General features: G+C 35.7%; 1 protein-coding gene across 14 annotated transcripts in view; it reads right to left on the minus strand.

The window, feature by feature from the left end:
* Positions 1-415: 415 nt before the first annotated feature.
* CCDC122 (coiled-coil domain containing 122) overlaps positions 416-20914 on the minus strand; it is a 35691-nt gene continuing 15192 nt past the window's right edge. For all 14 annotated transcript variants that reach the window (XM_082435435.1, XM_082435437.1, XM_082435440.1 and 11 more), the window contains 3 exons: positions 17060-17458; positions 16186-16302; positions 416-1355 (listed from right to left, as the gene is read on the minus strand). In XM_082435435.1, coding sequence (XP_082291561.1) covers positions 1206-1355; positions 16186-16302; positions 17060-17251 — 459 coding nt within the window. In that variant the 5' untranslated portion in view covers positions 17252-17458 and the 3' untranslated portion in view covers positions 416-1205. The remainder of the gene's footprint in view (positions 1356-16185; positions 16303-17059; positions 17459-20914) is intronic.

Below are 20914 nucleotides of genomic sequence, written 5' to 3' on the forward strand. Positions count from 1 at the left end.
TAACATTAGGCAAACAAGATTATCAGGTTTTATGTCAGCTCTCTTCTTTTTCTGGAAGGTTGCCTATCTCCACTTCATTTAGTTGTTTTTCTGGGGTTTTATCTTGTTCCTTCATCTGGTATATAGCCCTCTGCCTTTTCATCTTGTCTGTCTTTCTGTGAATGTGGTTTTTGTTCCACAGGCTGCAGGATTGTAGTTTTTCTTGCTTCTGCTGTCTGCCCTCTGGTGGTTGAGGCTCTGTCAGCTATACTCTTACCGAATCTTATGCACATAGAAAGGTGAGGAGAAAATGGACCTAAGATACCTTTTTGATGTTATTGCTTTGAACTCATTAAATCCTAAAACTGAATACTTAAAAACCATATCTTCAATAATTAATGTTTTGTTTCTGCTTCTAAAAATTTGACGCAATGGAGCCACAAGAAGGAGTGCTTTTATTCTAAAAGGCACAAGTTTGTTGCTGTGGACATAGTATATGACTTTCAATGAGAAAAAATATATGTTAGTCTACATTGGTTAACATTAAGAGCTGGTATGTTTGCCTTACATGATGTTATAAATTCAATTTAGCTATAGAATAGTAAGAAAGAACATACAGACAGAAAAGTGAAAATTGTATACATTGCAACACTCTAAAAATATGTTATCCAACAGCAAAGAAAAATGATTGTTACCTTCTGGATAAAAGAGAAAAACTAAGTAAATATCTGAAGCCTTGAACACATAACAACCTTATTATAAATGTCAACATTTATGGACTGCTTTGAAGCCAGGGGTAAAAAAGCAGGTAGTTTGAAACAGACAACCATTTAAAATATCTTAACAATTTAAATCATTGTAACTTCAAATGCTTCTTTTCTTCTAAATTTTTGCTTCATGTGCTAGTGAAGGCAACATGTTTATAAACAGGCATTCATGAGTACAATATATCTTATACACTCAAAATATTCATACAGAGTCTTTCACTATTCTTCTGTGAGCCTTCCTATTGTCTCTCTATTGCTATCAATTATCGGGTTGGAAGGCATTTCAGCAAACAGATGACTGATTCAAAGAAAAGAAAACATATCTGTCATTAAGAGAGCCCTCTGATAGTGGATGTCGGTTGTTAAGACCCAAAGGATTTTCTCACCTTTCTATCCCGTAATTTTTGTGGCATAGTCTGTGCTTAGCATTACCCTATACTACATTACCATATGGCCATGTTAATCTTTCGTTCCAATGCATTTTCTCAGTTCAGCTGCAGTTTTTTCCAGCTGTTGAATGTTCCATTGCCATTGTCTTCTCTTTGACTGAAGCTTGTTCACCTGACAGTGCAAACGCTTAAGAATTGCACCGTATCTCTTATGTTGTACCTATTAAAAGAAGAGCACATGTCAATGGGCCTTGAGAAGGAAAAATAGTAAACAGCCATAAAGGATATTTTGACTACTCTAAAGAGGAAAGCACTTGATTAAAAATTACTTACTGTAAATAATAACGATAATAAAAATAAACAGTAATTATAAGTATTCAACACATTACATGCTAGATACTGTGATGAGAGCTTTTTACATATAATTAAATTCTCATAACACCTTATGATGTAAATATTATTATCCCCACTTTTGTATAAACTGAAGATCAAAGAGTTTAAGTAATGCACTCAAGGTTTCACAGCTAGCAAGTGATGGTGTTTGGGATTTGAACACAAGGGAAGCATCTGTGATGGAGGGCCTTCTACTTATCAAAGCAGGTTCTGGTTAAGAAAAATGGTTTCATTTCCTGTATCTAGTGGTTCACTGAAACATAGACCCATTGATCTAAAAGATCCAGGAGATCATGTAGGCCATTTCCCTGCCATTAAGTAGATCAGTATTTATGCTGAGACAGACAAGGCTACAGTGGAAGGCAGTGAGGCACAGTGGAAAGTGCATGGGTTAAGGCTGAATAATATTTCATTGTGTGTATACACCACAGTTTGTTTATCCATTCATCCATTGATGGACACCTGGGTTGTTCCTATTTTTAGCTATTGTGACTAACACTGCTATGAATATGGATATAAATATATCTTTGAGACTCTGCTTTCACTTCTTTTAGGTATATACCCAGAAGCAGAATTGCTGGATCATACAGTAATTCTATTTTTAATTTTTCGCTGAACTGCCATGCCGTTTTCTACTCTGGCTGCACGAGTTTACATTCTCACCAGCATGTGGGATGGTTCCAGTTCTTCACACACTGAAAGTATTTGATATTACCTGTCTTTTTGATCGTAATCATAGCCATCTTAGTGGGTGTGAAGTGGTACTTCCAGTGAGTGTGACAGTGGTATTGTAGTAAAACACCCACTTTAAAATGAACTGATTGAATAATAGAATAGTGGGGCTGGGAAAGTTACTTCTTCATTCTCATGTCTATTTAAGAGAGAGCTCTAGTCAGTCAGGAAGGTGATTCTAGGTCAATACAAAGAAGAATCAATTTGTCAAAACACCAATTCACCAAATTTGTCAAAATAACCAATTTGCCAAAGTAAGTTTATAGCTTAAGATGGCTGTAGGGAGACAAGACTCTGGGTTTCTGGGTCCTTAAGACTCTGTCCCCGACCTGTCTCCCCTTCTCTCTGTAACTCAGTTTTCCTTTTTACTGGGACCCTTTTTACTGGGACCCTCAGTACAGTTTCCCCTCTCTCTTTCCCAGCTCTCCCTTAACTTGGAGCTTCCTCACCTTTATTATGCCATGGCTCATTTTGATAGTACATGAGGACTATGGACTTCTTCTTAGAATGTTTTTAAATGCATAAAATAAAACATACAGGATTACAAAAGAAACCAATTATATGGAAACACAGTTCTGCAGAGCATCAGGGGAACTAGGACAGAAACACTGTAAGCATTCCAAAATACTGGTATAAAAACAAAGTGAAAACTTGTCAACTAACACTTCACATAAATTGCTATAAACTTTAAACATCCTTTTAAGTTTTCAGTTTTGTTAATTCTGCAAAGTCAGATAGTTCATTCAAATTGGTGAACTGGGCCTCCTGATATATTGGCAAAACAGAAAGTGACTTTAAAAGAATTATAAATAAATTAGTAAACAGAAACATCATATTAGATAATGAAACTATATTCAAAAGAAGATTTTTAATATATCAAGTATATTCAAAGGGATATATATCAACTTATATGTATATATGTAATACATATCACTGCATATAATATTTATTAATATGTAATAAATATATCCATTGATATATCCAATAGCATACATTCGTAAGGAGAATATAGTCACTGAATATGCTTATATACATGTTCATAAAATATACTAATAGAAATCAAATAACTAGAACAAAATTTTGGTTACTCCATAAATCATATTAGCCTGCTTCTAAAATTATTCTTCAGCAGTGAAGCTGTGAAACTAATACACCATGGATCAGAGTAGAGACATGCAAAGTCCCCTTAGTGGGACTCTAGATCACCAGCCTCAGCTAGATATCACAGGAGGTATTAATATAAACTAAAGAAAGAATATATCATCAGAAGGGATTATGTGAAGAAAGTAGCACAAAAATAGGCAAGTGAAGGAGGCATGTGTTGGTAGTTCCCATCCAGTGACTATCTGATAAGAATAACGTTGTTACAGAGATTGGCTCCTTGAGTGTCCAGAGCCAGAGGTCAAGAACACTCCAACTCAAATGACTGACTTGATTCCCATGCTCAGTAACCAGCTTTATGATAATTTGGCTTCCAGTGTAGTTTCCTTACAGGGAGAAGAAGCACTGATGACTGATACGTTTTCTGATTTCCTTGAGAGTTTTGTTTATTATTGTAAATTAATAAACTGGCATTTGAGTTTTATACACCAGGTTCTTGTGAACTCTACTAGCACTTCTCCATGTCTACCCAACCCTGGGATACTTAAAAGGTTAATTTTCTAAGCCCACAAGGCTAAAAGGAGGTTTTGGCCAAGAAGTGACTTCGTAAAGGTGAAGGTCACATTGTGAGCCTTCTTGAAGGCTAGCCAATTGTTCAGCCTCTATTGGTATAATTCTGCCTTTGGTATGTGTCAATATTCAAACTTGAATACCATTACACAGCTAAGGATGTAGTGGTTCTGGAGAGAATACAGCTTTTTTTGCCTCTAAGAAATGGAGGGGTTACTATTCTTATTTAGTTATTGTTACACTCTAGGCAGAAATAAGAATAATAATGAAGCAGGAGTGGTGCTCAGAAAACACAGTGGCAAAAAGAGTGGCCTCTTCATTCCGTTCACTCTAGACACACTTCACTTCTAGAATCTGAGTCCAAGTACGTTCTCATCTTAAGACTTTTGCACTTATTTTTTCCTTTGCCTGGAAAGCTATTCCTCAGGTCTACATGATTAGCTCCTTCACTTCTTTACATTGTTTGTGTTTTGAAAGTGAAACCAACTCTGCATTCCTGAGATAAACTTTGCTTGGTCATGAGTTACTAACCTTTTTATACATACTAGCGAATGTCAATTTGAAAATATTTTGCATCTACGTTCATGAGGAACATTGGTCTGTAATTACTTTTCTGGTAATGTTCCTGTTCATTCTTTGTGTCAGGGTTATGCTGGCCTCCTAAAATAAGCTGGGAAGTGTTCCACCCTCCATTTTCTGAAAAAATTTGTATAGGCTGGGTATTATTTCTTCCTTAAATGTGTGATAGAATTTACCAGTGAAGCCATGTCAGTCTGAAGCTTTCCTTGTGGGGAGGGTTTTAATTATGAGTTCAATTTCATTGATTCCTACTTCACACCATTTATATAGCCTAATTTTAAATGGATCATAGGTCTAAACATAAAAGTAATTTCTTCCTGTTACTGATGGTATGTGCACTTTTCAAGGAATTTGTCCATTTCATCTAAGTTGTTAAATTTATTGTTGTTTATAATAGGCCTTTATCATCCTTTTAAGTTTATAGGACCTAAAGTAGTATCCCCACGATCTTCATTTTTTTGATCAGTATTGTTATGGTTTATCAATTTTATTAGTCTTCTCAACTTTTGGCTTTGTTGATTTTCTCTGATTTTCCATTTTCTATTTCACTGATTTCTACTATTTATTATGTCATTTCTTCCTATTTGCTATTGGCTGAATTTATTCTTATTTTTCTAGTCTCTTAAGATGGAAGCTTAGATAATTGCTTTTAAACCTTTTTTCTCTTCTAATATGCACATTTAAAGCTGTAAATTTTCCTCTAAATACTGCTCTAGCTATACCCTATGGTTTTTTATATGCTGTGTTTTCATTATCATTCAATTTCAAATATTTTCTAATAAGTCTCATAATTTCTTCTTTTTTGTGATTTCTTCTTTGACTCATGGATTATTTATAATTGTGATGCTTAATTTCAAAATGTTTATGTATTTTCTAGCTTTCTTATTGTTACTGATTTCTAATTAAATTCTGCTGTTATCAAAGAATATCAAATTCTTTGAAATTTATCATCCAGTGTATTGTCTATCTTGGTGAATGTTCCATGTGCATTTGAAAATAAAGTATAATCAACAGTTATTAGGTAGAGTATTTTATATATGGCAATTAGGTTTAGTTCGTAGATAAGTTGTTCAAATTTTCTATATGCTTGCTTACTGATTTTGCGTATTGTTCTATCAACTATTCAAAAAAGTTGTTATGCTCTCCAATATGTTTGTAGATTTGTGTCTTTTTCTTTATAGTTTTGTCAGTTTTTGCTTATGTATTTTGAAGCTTCATGATTAGGTAAATACACATTTAGTATTATTATTTGTTTCTGGTGAATTGACTGGCCCTCTTCAACTTTGATGGTAGTCCATATCTTAAAATCTACTTGATATTAATACAGCCATGACCAGCTTTCTAAAGATTGATGTCTTCATAGTTTATCTTTTTCTATCTTTCAACCTGTCTGTGTCTTTATATTCAAAGTGCATCTCTTGTGAAAAAGTTATGTTCACAACTTGTTTTTTCAATCCAATCTGATCATTTTTACCTTTTAATTGGAGTGTTTAGTCCATTTACATCTGATGTAACCACTGATATGTTTGGGTTTAAGTCTACCATTTCAATATTTTTGTTCTATTAGTCTCCTTTGCCTTTTTTATTTATTTCTTTTCTGTCTACACTCAGAGTGGATCACAGACCTAAATATAGAATGCAAAACTATAGAACTCCTAGAGGATAACACGGGAGAAAGCCTAGATGACCTTGGGTTTGGTGACGTCTTTTTACATACAACACTAAAGGCACAATCCATGAAAGAAATAATTGATAAGCTGGACCTCAAAAAAATTAAACCTTCTGCTCTGTAAAAGACACTGTCAAGAAAATAAGACAAGCCACAGACTGGGAAAAATATTTGCAAAAGACACATCTGATAAAGAACTGTTATTCAAAATATACAACAAACTCTTAAAATGCAACAATAAGAAAACAAATAACCAGATTAAAAAATAGGCCAGAAACCTGAACAGACACCACACCAAAGAAGATATACAAATGGCAAATAAGTACATGAAAACATGTCCCACATGAAATGTCATCAGGGAAATGAGAATTAAAACAACGAGATACCACTACACACCTATTAGAACGACCAAAATCTGCAACACTGATGGCACCAAATGCTGGTGAGGATGTGGAGCAAGAGGAACTCTCTCATTCATTGCTGGTGGGAATGCAAAATGGTACAGCCACTTTGGAAGACAGTTTGGTGGTTTCTTACAAAACTAAACATACTCTACCACATGATCCAGCAATCACACCCTTTGGCATTTACCCAAAGGAGTTGAAAACTGATATCCACACAAAAATACAGATGTTTATAGCAGGTTTATTCATAATTGCCAAAACTTGGAAGCAATCAAGATGTCCCTCAGTAGGTGAAAGAATAAACTGTTGTACATCCAGACAACAGAATATTATTTAGCACTAAAAAGATAAATAAATAAAACAAAAAATGAGCTATCAAGCCATGGAATGTCACAAGGAACCTTAAATGCATATTACTAAGTGGAAGAAGCCAATCTGAAAAGGCCACAAACTGTATGATTCTAACTATACGATATTCTGGAAAAGGTAAAACCATGGAGACAGTAAAAAGATCTGTGGCTGACAGAGGTTTGGGGAGGGAGGGATGAATACATAGAGGACAGAGGATTTTTAGGACAGTGAAACTCTTTTTTTTTTTAATTAGTTATCTATTTTAAACATATTAGTGTATATATGTCAATCCCAATCTCCCAATTCATCCCACCACCACCACCCCCTTGAAACTCTTCTGTATGATATTATAATGGTGGATACATGTCATTATACATCTGTCAAAATTCATAGAAGGTACAACACAAAGAGTAAACCCTAATGTAAACTATGAACTCTGGGTGATAATGATGTGTCAACATAGGTTTATCAGTTGTAACAAATGTACCACCCTGGTGGGAGTTGTTGATAGCTTGGGAGGCTGCCAGGGGGCAGGGAGTATGAGGGAACACTGTACCTTCTGCTCAATTTTGCTGTGAACCTAAAACTGCTCTAAAAAAATAAAGTCTATTAAAAAAATCAATAACCATCACTGTTCTTGTATATTTAAGGTGACTTTTTTTCTGGCTGCTTTTAAGATTTTTTTCTTTGTATTTGATTTTCAGTAGCTTGACTATAATTTCCTTAGATACAGTTTTCTTTGTATTTATCCTGCTTTGGGTTTGGTAAATTTCTTGAATCTATGAATTATTTTTTAGTCAAGTTTGGAAAGTTGTTGGCCAGTATTTCTTAATATTTCTGTTCCTTTTTCTCTCTCTCTCTCCTCATCTCCTGGAACTCTAATTACCCATATGTCACATTGCTTAACATGGTCTCACAAGTCACTGAGGCTCTATGCATTTTCCTCATTTTTTTTCTTTTTCTCTGTATGCTTGCTTTGATGACTTCTACTGATCTGTCTTCAAGTTTAAGAAAGATCTTGCTTCTGTTGTGTCTAACCTGCTATTAATTACACCCAATAAATTTTTTCAACTTTTTCTTCAGTTCTAAGATTTCCATTTGGTTCTTTTATATGATTAATATTCTTTCTCTTTACCCATTACTGTGTATTCATCTTTCGTGTAGAGCAGGGGTCCCCAACCCCGGGGCCGTGGACCAGTCTGGTCTGCGGTCTGTTAGGAACCAGGCCGCACAGCAGGAGGTGAGCGGTAGGCGAGTGAGCAAAACTTCATCTGCCGCTCCCCATCGCTCCCCGTCACTTGCGTTACCGCTGGACCATATACTCCCCCCATTCCTGTCCGTGGAAAAATTGTCTGCCATGAGACTGGTCCCTGGTGCCAAAAAGGTTGGGGACCGCTGCTGTAGAATATTTAACATATTTAATCATAATTTTCTGTCCTTGCCGAACAACTGTGAGTCAACTGTGACTGTTTTTCTTGATTAATTATCCTCTTAATTATTGGTAATACTTCTCTATTTGTTTACATGAGTAAGAATGCTTTTTATTGGGGCTTCCCTGGTGGCACAGTGGTTGGGAGTCTGCCTGCCAATGCAGGGGACACGGGTTCGAGCCCTGGTCTGGGAAGATCCCACATGCCGCGGAGCAACTAAGCCCGTGAGCCACAAATACTGAGCCTGCGCATCTGGAGCCTGTGCTCTGCAACAAGAGAGGCCGCGATAGTGAGAGGCCGGCGCACCGCGATGAAGAGTGGTTCCCGCTCGCCGCAACTGGAGAAAGCCCTCGCACAGAAACGAAGACCCAACACAGCAATAAATAAATAAATAAATAAATAAATAAATAAATAAATAAATAAATTTATAACAACAAAAAAATGCTTTTTATTAACTGAACAGTGTACATATATTATAAACTCTGGATTATGTTACTTTCTTCTGAAAAGTTTTGAATTTTGTTCTAACAGTCAGTTAAGTTACTGGTGGATCATCTTGAACTTGTGAGACCTTATTTTATACTTTTGCTAGAGAGTGTCCATTTCAGTTTTGTTCTTAGATCTAGGCCTTGTCTTTAGTCTAGTTTTGTGTTAGTTCTTAGTTCTGAGTATGGTCTTTACTCCTAAAGTGTGGCAGTAGTAGCAGTGGGCAGATGCTAAAATCTCAGGTCAGTTCTTCAGCATTGTAGCTGTTTTTCCCCACTGTGATCCTTGAAATTTTACCCCCGCCCCCAATGCAACTGCAGTTCAAGTTAAAGCCAAGGATTTGAAGGGAGATAATACCGAAGTTTGGGGCTCCAAATAAGGCCAAGTTTAATATTTACTCAATCAACCTCATGATGAGGGGTAGGAATCCCTAAAACAGTATAAAATGATTTCAAACATAAGTTATTATTATTATTTGTGGTGATAATTATTAAGAGAACATATTAAATATTAGTAAGATCATGGAACTTATCTTATGACCCAGTAATTCTACTTCTTGATACAAAGGGTGTGTGTACTATGTTCACTACAACACTACTTTTAATAGTGAAACGCTGGAAATAACTTAATGTCTATCAGTTGTGGCATGTTTATATAAATTAAGGTATAGTCATACTGTGAGATATTTTGCAGCAGTTAAAAAGAATAATGTAGGCCCATAGGTACTAATATGAAAAAAAACTGTGATATAGGTTATTGAGTAAGTAAAGTAGTTGCAAAATTATATGTATGGTACTTTATGTAATCTTCCCCTATGCATAGATGTGTGTTCCTGTGCGTGTGTACATGCACATGTATATATATACATATATACATACATACTCATGCTTACCCAAGTGCACACACCAAACAGCGGTTGCCATTAGAAAGAGGTGAGTGTGATAAGAGAGCAGTGTAATGGGAGGCAGTGGTCAAAGGAACTTTAGCCTTCCCTCTAAAATTTTAATTTTTTCCAAGGAGAATATATTTCCACAGAAGTGAAAACCATTTTGGAAAAAGATTGGGAGTAGAGTCCAAAAGACATGGACTCATATTCTATTCTGTCCCTTATCACTAGCTATATAACCTTGTACAAGTTATTTAAATTTTCTGAAATTCTGTAAAATATGTTACTGTGAGAATTTAAATGGGATAGCCTACACAAAGTGCTTGAAAAATACCAGGCACTCAATAAACAATAGATTTAATAATACTGAACATTTCTTCTTGTACCTTTTGTAAGATAGAATAATTTGTAACCATGTTATCTAGCTATCTGAATCATTCTTACCCTGTCTTTAGTTTACCTTTTTACCTTTGCTTCTTTGGGTTTTTCATGTAGGACCGGCTGTCTAGTTGTGTAATCATTTCTGTGGCTGACCTCAGTAAATGAATGGATTAGTTAATTGTGTAACCTGCATGTTGCATTGTAACAAGTGAAACGTATTTTGTTCCTGATCCCTAGTAGCTCCGAAAGCACTCTAAATTTTTTCCTGTCCTTTAAATTTGGAGCTCAAATTGAACAAAATTTAGGCAAGAGTAACTAACTGTTAATAAATCTTAATATGCTTTACACAATACCTGTTATCACAAAATGTTACTTGCAGCACTCATCATTTGCTAAAAACTTCTTAACTGCTCTAGTTTCCCTTCCCTGAAAACTCTTGGATTTGGCAAATAACATGTTTTTAAAAATGATTGTTGCTTAATGCTTTGTATTTGAAGCTTTGTGTTTGTATGCTTTGTATTTTGCTTCCCCACTTTTTTTCGTCAGTGACTCATAACTTATCTTTATTTTCCTCTCTTTAGTTCCTTTCTTCTAAAATATATATAAAGACAGACAATAGACAAGGAAAAAAGGCATTTTGGGGTAATTATTTGGAAATACTTCTTTCATTCAGACATGGCCTAAAATTACCAAAAACATTCATTTGACTAAAAAAAAAAAACATGTAAAATTCAAAAACCATTTTCAGTTTTTCTTAATCAAAAAATGTAAAAAGGGCTTCCCTGGTGGCGCAGTGGTTGAGAGTCTGCCTGCCAATGCAGGGGACACGGGTTCGAGCCCTGGTCTGGGAGGATCCCACATGCCGCGGAGCGGCTGGGCCCGTGAGCCACAACTGCTGAGCCTGAGCGTCTGGAGCCTCTGCTCCGCAACAAGAGAGGCCGCGATAGTGAGAGGCCCGCGCACCGCGATGAAGAGTGGCTCCCACTCGCCGCAACTGGAGAGAGCCCTCGCACAGAAACGAAGACCCAACACAGCCAAAAATAAACATAATAAATAAATAATAAATAAAAATTTAAAAAAAAATGTAAAAAGCAACATTAATATCAAGATTAAACATGCAAAGCACAAAATATTGAAAGAATTAAACATTAGAACAAAAGAATGCTATAATCCAGGCAAAAGATGACCGTGAACTGTACCAAGGCCATGGCTAAAAACATCCAGAAGGAATAGAAAAAAAAAAGAAGACTCAAAAAAGAAATAAGTAATAAAAATCTTCTGGTATTTGAATTTATACTCTTAAAAAACTAGTTGTTTTGAGAAAGAAGTTACTTGTGTCAATGATAAATTCTCATCAAGCAATAAATGAAATTGTTGGGGAAAAAAATGCAGTGTTGGGGCTTCCCTGGTGGCGCAGTGGTTGAGAATCTGCCTGCCAATGCAGGGGATATGGGTTCGAGCCCTGGTCTGGGAAGATCCCACATGACGTGGAGCAACTAGGCCCGTGAGCCACAACTACTGAGCCTGCGCATCTGGAGCCTGTGCCCCGCAACAAGAGAGGCCGCGATAATGAGAGGCCCGTGCACCGCGATGAAGAGTGGCCCCCACTTGCTGCAACTAGAGAAAGCCCTCGCACAGAAATGAAGACCCAACACAGCCATAAAATAAATAAATAAATAAATAGATAAATGAAAAATTTAAAAAAAAATCTATTAGAGCACAGGGAACTATATAAAAAAAAATGCAGTGTTCTCAAGACAATGCTGTGGCTGTGGTATTTGTCCTTCAGTTTTATAGTTTATTACAGATAATCTCTAATTTCTTAGATTTTCATTTTTTCAACCATAACATTGTGATAGAATTGAGGACTACTTTTTAATGCATTAGAGTTAATAAAAACTAAAATTAAAAAGCCTAAAAGGATCTTTAGTAACCCTATTATGAAAGCTTAAAAAAGAGTTTATTAAATTTCACGATAAGAAATATAATGAAAACATTAAAAACTGAAGTCTCAAGCTCAATGACATTCCATCTAAATCTATCATTAGTAGACATTTACATCACCCTTTACCACTAAAAATACCTATGTACACTTCTGCTTCTGTCAAAATAAAGTAGATGCATTTCATATACCTATTCCTCATGCTAAGTACAACTAAAATCCCTGGACACTGTATATAATATTAGCATAAGAAGCTTCTGAAAGGTGGAGAGAAGAAGGCAGACTGGCTGGAGACCTTAGGATCCTAGGAACAACTTGGTAATGAGTTCCCTGGGTTTTCATTTTGCCTCATATATACGAGACTGGATATGGGGAAGAGAGCAAGCTGGAAATGCCAATAGGTGCAGACAAAAACAAAACAAAACAAAACAAAAAAACTCCAAGAAAAGCCTGCTATCTAGCCAAAGGACCAGGAAAAAGGCAGACTATGCAAGACTGAAAACTTTTAGGTAGTAACTACTAAAGTCAAACACCACAGAAAAAACTATGGTCCCACCACCACCCACACTAGCAAAGCCTACACTTTCACCATTGCTGGGGTATTACAAGGTGCCCCGGTCCTCCTGCTGGGGCGGTGTCAGAGAAGGCTGACTGGGGAGCCAGGACTTTTCATTCCCTCTGGAAAGTAACAAACCACATCCTCTGGTGTGAGTGGAGCCCATCTGGGGAGGCTGGACTTCTACTCCCATCTAGTGGTAACAAGGCATTCTTCCCCCTCCTCACTGGGAGAATGTCAGAGGAAGCCTAGTGGAGAGTCAGGGCTTTTACCACCGCTCAGTGGTAGCGAGGCCACATCTACACGGGAGCAGTAAAGAGGTGCTCCTGCCCTTCCCAGCCACAGGCTTATCAACAGAAGCCTAGTGGGCAGCCAGAACTCCCACTTTTGACTAGCAGTAACAAGAAGCCCTTCTTCCCGCCATGAGTGTCCATGGAGACTCTGAACTTCCAGTACTACCTGGAAGCAACAATGACCCAGAGTCTTAAAACATAATACCCAACATGTCCAGATCTCAATAGAAAATCTCTCATCAAAGCAAGAATCAGGAAGACCTCACACTGAGTAAGAAATAACAATCAACATGTGCCAACACCAAGAAAATGCAGAAGTTAGCATTATCTGACAAGCATTTTAAAGCCGATCATCATAAAAATGCTTCAATGAGTAATTATGAATTTCCTGAAACAAATGAAAATATAAAAAGTCTCAGCAAAGGAATAAAGGATACAAAGAACCAAATGGAAAAAACACAGTAACTGAAATAAAAAATTTCATGGGATGGTTCAATAGCAGAATGGAGGGGATAAAGGAAAGAATCAGTGAATGGAAGATAGAACTCTAAGGATTACTCAATCTGAAAAACTGAGAGACAAAAGACTGAAAAAAAGAAACGAAGAGGGCCTCAGGGACCTGTAGGGCTATATCAAAAAAAGACCTATGATTTGTGTCATCAGAGTCCTGGAAGGATAGGAGAAAAGAGGGCAGAACTGCAAAAGTATTCAAATAAATCAGAGCTGAAAATTTCTCTAATTTGGCAAAAGACATAAGCCTACAGAATCAAGAAGCTGAGAATTTTCCAGATAGTATAAATCCAAAGAAATTAGTTCCAAAACATATAACAGTAAAACTTCTGAAAACTAAAGACAGGAAGGCTTGAAAGCAGCAAGAAACAAATACAGAGAGAAAAACAATTCAAATGACAGTGGATTATCTGTTAGAAATCATAGAGACCAGAAAGAAGTGGCACAGCATTTTTCAACTGAAAAGAACTGTCAACCCAGAATTCTATATCGACCAAAATATCTTTCAGAGATGAAAGGGAAATAAAGACATTCTCAGATGAAAAAAAAGAAAAAACCCAGAGACTGCCACCAGCCAACTTCTCCTAAAAGAATGAATTTAGAAATTTTCTAAAGAGAAAGGAAATGATAAAAGAGGAAATCTTAGAACATCAGGAAGGAAGAAAGAATATGGTGGAGTAAAAATATGGGTAAATACAATAGACAAATGGAGAGGGCATAGCTAAAGGGTATGGGGTTTCTTTTGAGGTGATGAAAATTTCTAAAATTGACTATGGTAATGGTTACAAATTATCTGTATTCATACTAAAACTCATTGAATTATGCAGTTTAAATGGGTGAATTGTATGGTATGTGAACTATATCTCAATAAAGCTGTTTTCAAAATCAGCATAGTGGTAGCCTGAGGAAAAGGGACAAGATAACTTTCTGGGCATGATGCAAAAGTTTTATATCTTGATCTAGGTCATGGTAACCCAGGTGTATGTATAAATTGTCAAAATTAATCAAGCTAAACCCTTATAAATAGTGTACCTACTCTTATGACAATTATACCTTAATAAAAATTACTAAGAATCTCAAATTTCTCTCCAAAATGCTTTTACCAATTTATACTCATACCAATAGTATTTTAGAATTCAGGTGGTCCACATCTTACAAATTCTAATATTGATAATTGACAGGCTAAATTTGGGGCCTTACTGTGGTTTGAATTATCAACCCCTTATTGTTAGCGAGGTTGTTCATCATTTCCATTGGGGTTTTTTTTTGATATTCATATTTTGAAAGGTAAGACTTTTCATACCATTTTACCAATGTTCTATGGCTTGTTTGAAATTTTCTTATCTCTTAGTCACTTATGCATGTTACAAATACCCTCTCTCAAAATGAGTCTTGTCTTCTTTATTGTTATGCTGCATCTCAATAATCTAGAAATTTATGATACAGTCAAAAGTAACATTTAATCATGCAGTTTGCATATATGTCTGTGTATCTTTTAAAATAAATACTTCTGTAACACAAATGGTTAAGTTTGTCTCCTATATTGTCTTCAGTCCTTGTGGAAGCATGTGCATGTATGTGTTAAGAGGTAGGAATCTAATTTTATTTCAAAATTGTCTTTATTTTTTCATATGGCTAACTTGTTTGTACCATTTATGATGGATTATTTCTGGATTCTTTTTTTCTGTTTCATTAATCATTTTTTCTATTTCTATGCCACTTATATTCTGTCTTACTATTATAGTTTTATAATAATCTTGATATCTAGAAGGGTAAAAAAATACCCATTTATTTAGATTGCCAGTAAAATATAAGATAAAATCATGGTGTTTCTTGAAGAGAATGTTTTGTAAAGGTGAGGGTTTTTGTCTTCAAATTCCTCAGGTTTTTTTTATTGTGTCAATTAGTCACAAACAAGTTGAAAATATACATCTTTTTATTTTCCAAGGTAATTTTTAAGGGTGAAAATTATTTTTTGCCCTTAACAACATACACTTTTCCATTTCTGTTCTGCCCTCATCTAAACAATAATGACTATAGAGGTCTGCCAGTGGCACCTCAAATTTAGTCTCACTTTTAATTTTACATATCAGTTTGTTGTTTTTAATTGGACAGTTGAAAATTACAAATAGGAAGTCAGAGGGGTTTAGAATACCAATACTTCCATTGTCTTTACTCTACTTTGAAGAGTCTTTAATTTCTGTCTAGGAGTGGTCATATTTTTGACTGGGTAGCTTCTGCTTCCTTTTCTTTTTTATGTTTATAGCAACTTTATTCATAATGGCCTAAACCTGGAAGCAAGAAAGATGTCCTCTAGCAGGTGAATGGATAAACAGTGGTACATCTAGAGAATGGAATTATCACTCAGCTCACTATCAAGACATGAAAACACATGGAAGGATTTTAAATGCATGTTGCTAGGTGAAAGAAGCCAATCTGAAAAGGCCACATACGGTATTAGCCTCTGATTTCTAGCCATTAATTGGGTACAAAATTGGTGGAATGCGACCTGGAAGAATTCTAGGCCAGATTTAAATAAGAGTGAGTACTTGCTTTCTTTGAATGTATTAATATATCTGAGTATTTTTGAATGAGGGAGTCTCTATACTTATCTATTAATGGTTTAGACTTATCAACTGCTTTTTGTAGTTCTTTTTTGTTCTCTAGCTGTTCTGGGAATTGAGAGGAAACTATGGAAATTATGACTATAGTAAAAGTTTAAAAAATGATCCCATAAAACATTGAAATCCAGATAATTAAGACTTACCTCTATTTCTTTTCTTAATTTTTCATGTGTCTTTTTTTCTTCCTCAAGAAAACAAGTTTTTTCAATGATGGATTCTTTTACAGTTATAATTTTGTCCTTTAGGTTTGTAATGTCTTCCTGTATGTTTATAGAATTTAAAATATACACATCAAACAATGAATGGTCAATATAAATCCAAGATTTTCAGTGTTTCTGTAATTTAAGAAAACTAGCCATCACATTTAATTTTGATAAATAGGATTAGAATATTACTTCTATAGGTACGAGGAACAAAGAATGGTTATTCAAACAAGCAAACCTTAGATTTGAAAATATAGAAGTAAAAACCAAATGAAAATAAGATATAAAGGAAAGTGGTAGTCACAGGGGCAATTGCCCAGCTACGATATAAAGGATATTTTTTAATTCTTTAGCAAGAAATAATAGATATTTTAAGTTTTTATCTCCCAACGTCTTCAAAGAATATTAAGAAAAAGATGCTTAGGGTATAATTATTAATTCATATTGTTTGTGTAACAGCATTAAGCACACTAAATTGATTTTAATTGGTCTGGATCCGTTAGCCTGGAAGCTAGAGTTTCAACATCTTTGTGAGTCACACCTTCTGTAACAAATGGATTAATTGTTTACTGTGATTTTGTTTGACTATATATTTTTATTAATCCACAAGGGATTTGGGGATGTTTCCTTTATGGATTTGCACATATGGCATAGTTGTTACATAACTCATGCACTTATACAAGTTTTCAAATTTCTGAATCGAGTTAGAGCACCCATGGGTATTTTATTAAGTTAATGATAAGTTTATCACTTAGTAAGTGTACTTGCAATAAAAGGAATAATAGAAAACATTTTAATAAGTGATATTTCAAACCTGTACTTGTTTCATCAGGTTTCCTTCTGGATTTTGGAGATCCTGCATAAGTTCCTCTTTCATTGTCTTTAGTTTTTTAACAAGGTCTCGTTTCTCATCGAGTTCAGTCATGAATGACCATTTGCTCTCTACCTCTCTCAAACTATCTTTATGTGCTTTTATTTTTGCATAGTATTCATTATATCTTATCATTTGTTCCTCAAAATCTTCTTGTGCTGCCTCTATGTCAAATTTAAGCTTCACATTTTCTGTATGTAAGGATTTGATTTGATTTTCCAGGTTTCCACACTGAAGTTTGGTATTCTGTATGGCAGCATCTTGCTGATAAATTTGCCTTTCTGTTTCTTTAGTTTCTTCAGAGACAGATGCTATTTGTGTTTTAAGCTCATGAAGTTCATTCTGTAAGATATTTCAACATTATTATTATTAGTTCATGATATTCAACATGAAAGAAAAGTCATTGTTTTGATCCATAGTGTGTGTAGAAAAATCACTTAACATAAAAAATATATATTTATCAGATATAGAAAAATTGATGCATAACAGGAGACATGTAATAAAGTAACAAAATTATTTTATAATCAGAGGGAGCCCAGGGTTACATATTTCTTATTTTATAATGTTCATCTAATTCTAAATATTAAAATTTTATCCTTTGTCTTAACATTTTATATCTAAAAGATACTTTACAATCATTTTAATAATATATTTGTGGGCAACCAGAAGTACAAACTAAAGAAAAACTATATGATAATAATGATAAAACCCTGACTTGAAAACACAAAAGATCTAGGTTCTAGTTTCCTTACTACTATTTACTAGTTGGGGTGATCATACATAGCAAACTTAATTACCCTGTTCAAACCTCACTGTCTTCATTTGTAAGATGAGTTTAAAGGTATATTTAGCTTTGCCTCTCTGAGGCATTTGGCATTTCTAACCAGCACCTCCTTTTTAAAACCTACCAGCACTCTTCTCTGCTTCTCCTCAGATATCTCTGAGCATTGCTTTTCAATCTCGATGGTTCCTTCAAATACAGGTTTTCCTCAGGGTGCAGTCATCATAATTTCCTCCTCTCATTCTGTATATACTCCTTGGGTAATCTTATCCATACTTAGATCTTGAGATACATATATGCTAATGATTCACAGAATATAAGTTAAGTCCTATACCCAGCTGCCACTGGCCATCTCAAATTCATCGTGTCCAAAAATCAGACTAATCCTCCCCTCCCCGATCCCATCTTGCTCTCCCTTGTATCAGTCACTTATTGTCAGAACCACAAAACCTCGGTGACATATAACTAGTGTTTATTGCTCATGTGACGAGAAGCAACTGGGCTTGGCTAGGTGGTTCTGTTGACTTTGGTTGGATTTCCTCAAATGTCTGGAGGTTGGCTGGCTGTAAGATGATTTAGGTTGGCTTCAACTGGGCCAACCGGGGTGTCTTGGCTTTGCTTCACATGTATCTTATCCTCTAGTGGGCCAGGCCAGGCATGTCCTTCTCATGATGATAGCAGATGCAGAAGAATGGAAGCCCAATTATGGAACAACTTTTTCAAACTTCTGTTTGAATAACATCCCAGCTGGTCACATGATCAAATCTCAGTGGAGGGGTAGAAAGTATGTCCACCCATTATGGGAGGGCATTATAATGATAAATGGCAAAGGGTGTGGATATACACGAGGATGAAGATTTGGGACTAAAAATACAAATTACCACGCCCCTATGTTCCCAAACTTAGTTAATGGTATTCCTTTGGGAGTCATATTTAATTCCTCCCTTCTCTTTATATTTAACTATTCATCAAATTCTGTAGATCCTCCCACCAATACAACTGTAGGCCTTTATCCTTTTTCTTCTATCCAGTATGGTCGTCCTCTTTAAATGAATCTATAATTTGGGGAGGGAAGCACTTCACTAAAAAGGCAGACCCAGCTTATCCTTTTCTTGGCACAGACAAGAGAGGGAAGTACAGTGAAAAATACATCGTGCTGATGAACTTCAATCTTTATCTCCAGCTCTAATATTTAAAATGCCCACTCGACAGTTCTATTTGGATATCTAATAGATGTCTCAACTACACAGGTTCAGGAAACAACTTTTAATTTGCACACCCAACATGCTCCTCTTCCAGCTTTCCTGATTTCCATAAACTGTACCACTTTCTACCTGGACACTTAAAAACCTAGTAGTCGTTCTTGATTCTTCCCTTTACCTTAACCCCCACAACCTATTTACCAACAAATCTTGATGGTTGGGCCTCCAAAATATATAAAATCCCAGCTCACTTCTGACCAGTCTTTGTAGCATAGTCCAGCTTCCAACTGGTCTCCCTGTTTCCATGCTTCCTCCTCTCCCCCAACTAGACTCCATTTCTCAGGCAGAAGAATCCTTTAAAAACATAAATCATATCATGCTACTTCCCTGCTCAAGATCTTCCAGTGGTTTTCCATTGCACTAATAATAAAATTCAAATTCTGTAATATGGCTTTTAAGGCCATACATGCTCTAATCCCTATCCACTTTGCCATCCCTCTCGTGTACTACTCTCCCCACTTCCAGCTTCCTTTTGTTTATGAAATACGCCTAGTTCCTTCTCTCCTAAGGGCATTTGTAATTGTTCCCTGCACCTTAGAATTCTCTATCCCTAGCTATTACCTGCTGGGGTCTTTGTCTTTCACAGTTCAGCTTTATTATTACTCCTCAGAACAGTCTTCCCTGAATCAAAATATAAATTAACTACCCACCTTCCTCCCCGTTATTCTCTACACATAATCCTATTGTATTTCCTTTGTAACACCTCAATCAATGGAATTACTTTATATCTTTATTGCTTGCCTGTCTTAACTAGAAAGTAAACTCCATGGGTGCAGTAAACTTGTCTAACTTCTTTACCACCATCTTCCCTGTAGTTAAAATAGTACCTGGCACAAAGTTGGTGCTCTATAAATATTTAATAAATGAGTGAATGAGTGATGTACATGGAATGGTCAGGAAAGGGACACATGACCTGTCCACTAGATCAGGCTGTTGACCCTATTGATCAATATGGGGAGATGACATTCACACTAATTTGGTCATCATCTCTTCTCTTTCTCGGACTGACATAACTAATAGACTGTTGACTTTTCTCCCTGGCTTTATTCAGTTCCTCCTCCAATCCATTTCTACTCTTCCACTAGAATTATATGTCTTCTTGTTGTTGTTGCTGTCTCCCCCTCCTCCTGCTTCTCCTCCTCTTCCTCCTCCTCCCTCTCCTTCCTTCTTCCTTCTTTTCTTCCTCTTTCTCATCTCCCTCCCCCTCTTCTCTTTCCTTTCTTTGTTAATGGATTTATTGAAATATAATTGATATAAATAAACTGCACATATTTAAACTTTACAATTTGACAAGTTTTGACTCGCTTTTATGATCATGAGACTGTCACAATTAAGACAGTGAACCTATCCATTACCCACATGTCCAAAAATCAGACATGTCCCAAAAAGTTTCCTCCTGATCCCTTGTGATCTCTCCTTCCCTCCTCAGCTCTCTGTTTCCAGGCAAACATTCATCTGCTCTGTCACCAAAAATTAGTTTGCATTTTCAAGAATTTTATATGAAAAGAATCATATAATATATACAATTTTAGTCTCACTCCTTTCACTCAGCCTAATTAGAGACTCATCCATGTTGTTAGATATATCAGTAGCTCTTTCTTTTTATTGCTGAGCAATATTTCTTGTATAAATATACCACACTTTGTTTACTCATTCATTTGGGAGACATTTGTGTTGTTCCTGGTCTTCCAGTGGGCATACACTTTTATATTCTCTTGGGTAAATGAATAGCTAGAAATTGAACGTATGGGTTAT

The sequence above is a fragment of the Balaenoptera physalus genome, assembly GCF_965194825.1.
Source record: "Balaenoptera physalus genome assembly, chromosome: 18".
NCBI classification, from domain to species: Eukaryota; Metazoa; Chordata; class Mammalia; order Artiodactyla; family Balaenopteridae; genus Balaenoptera; species Balaenoptera physalus.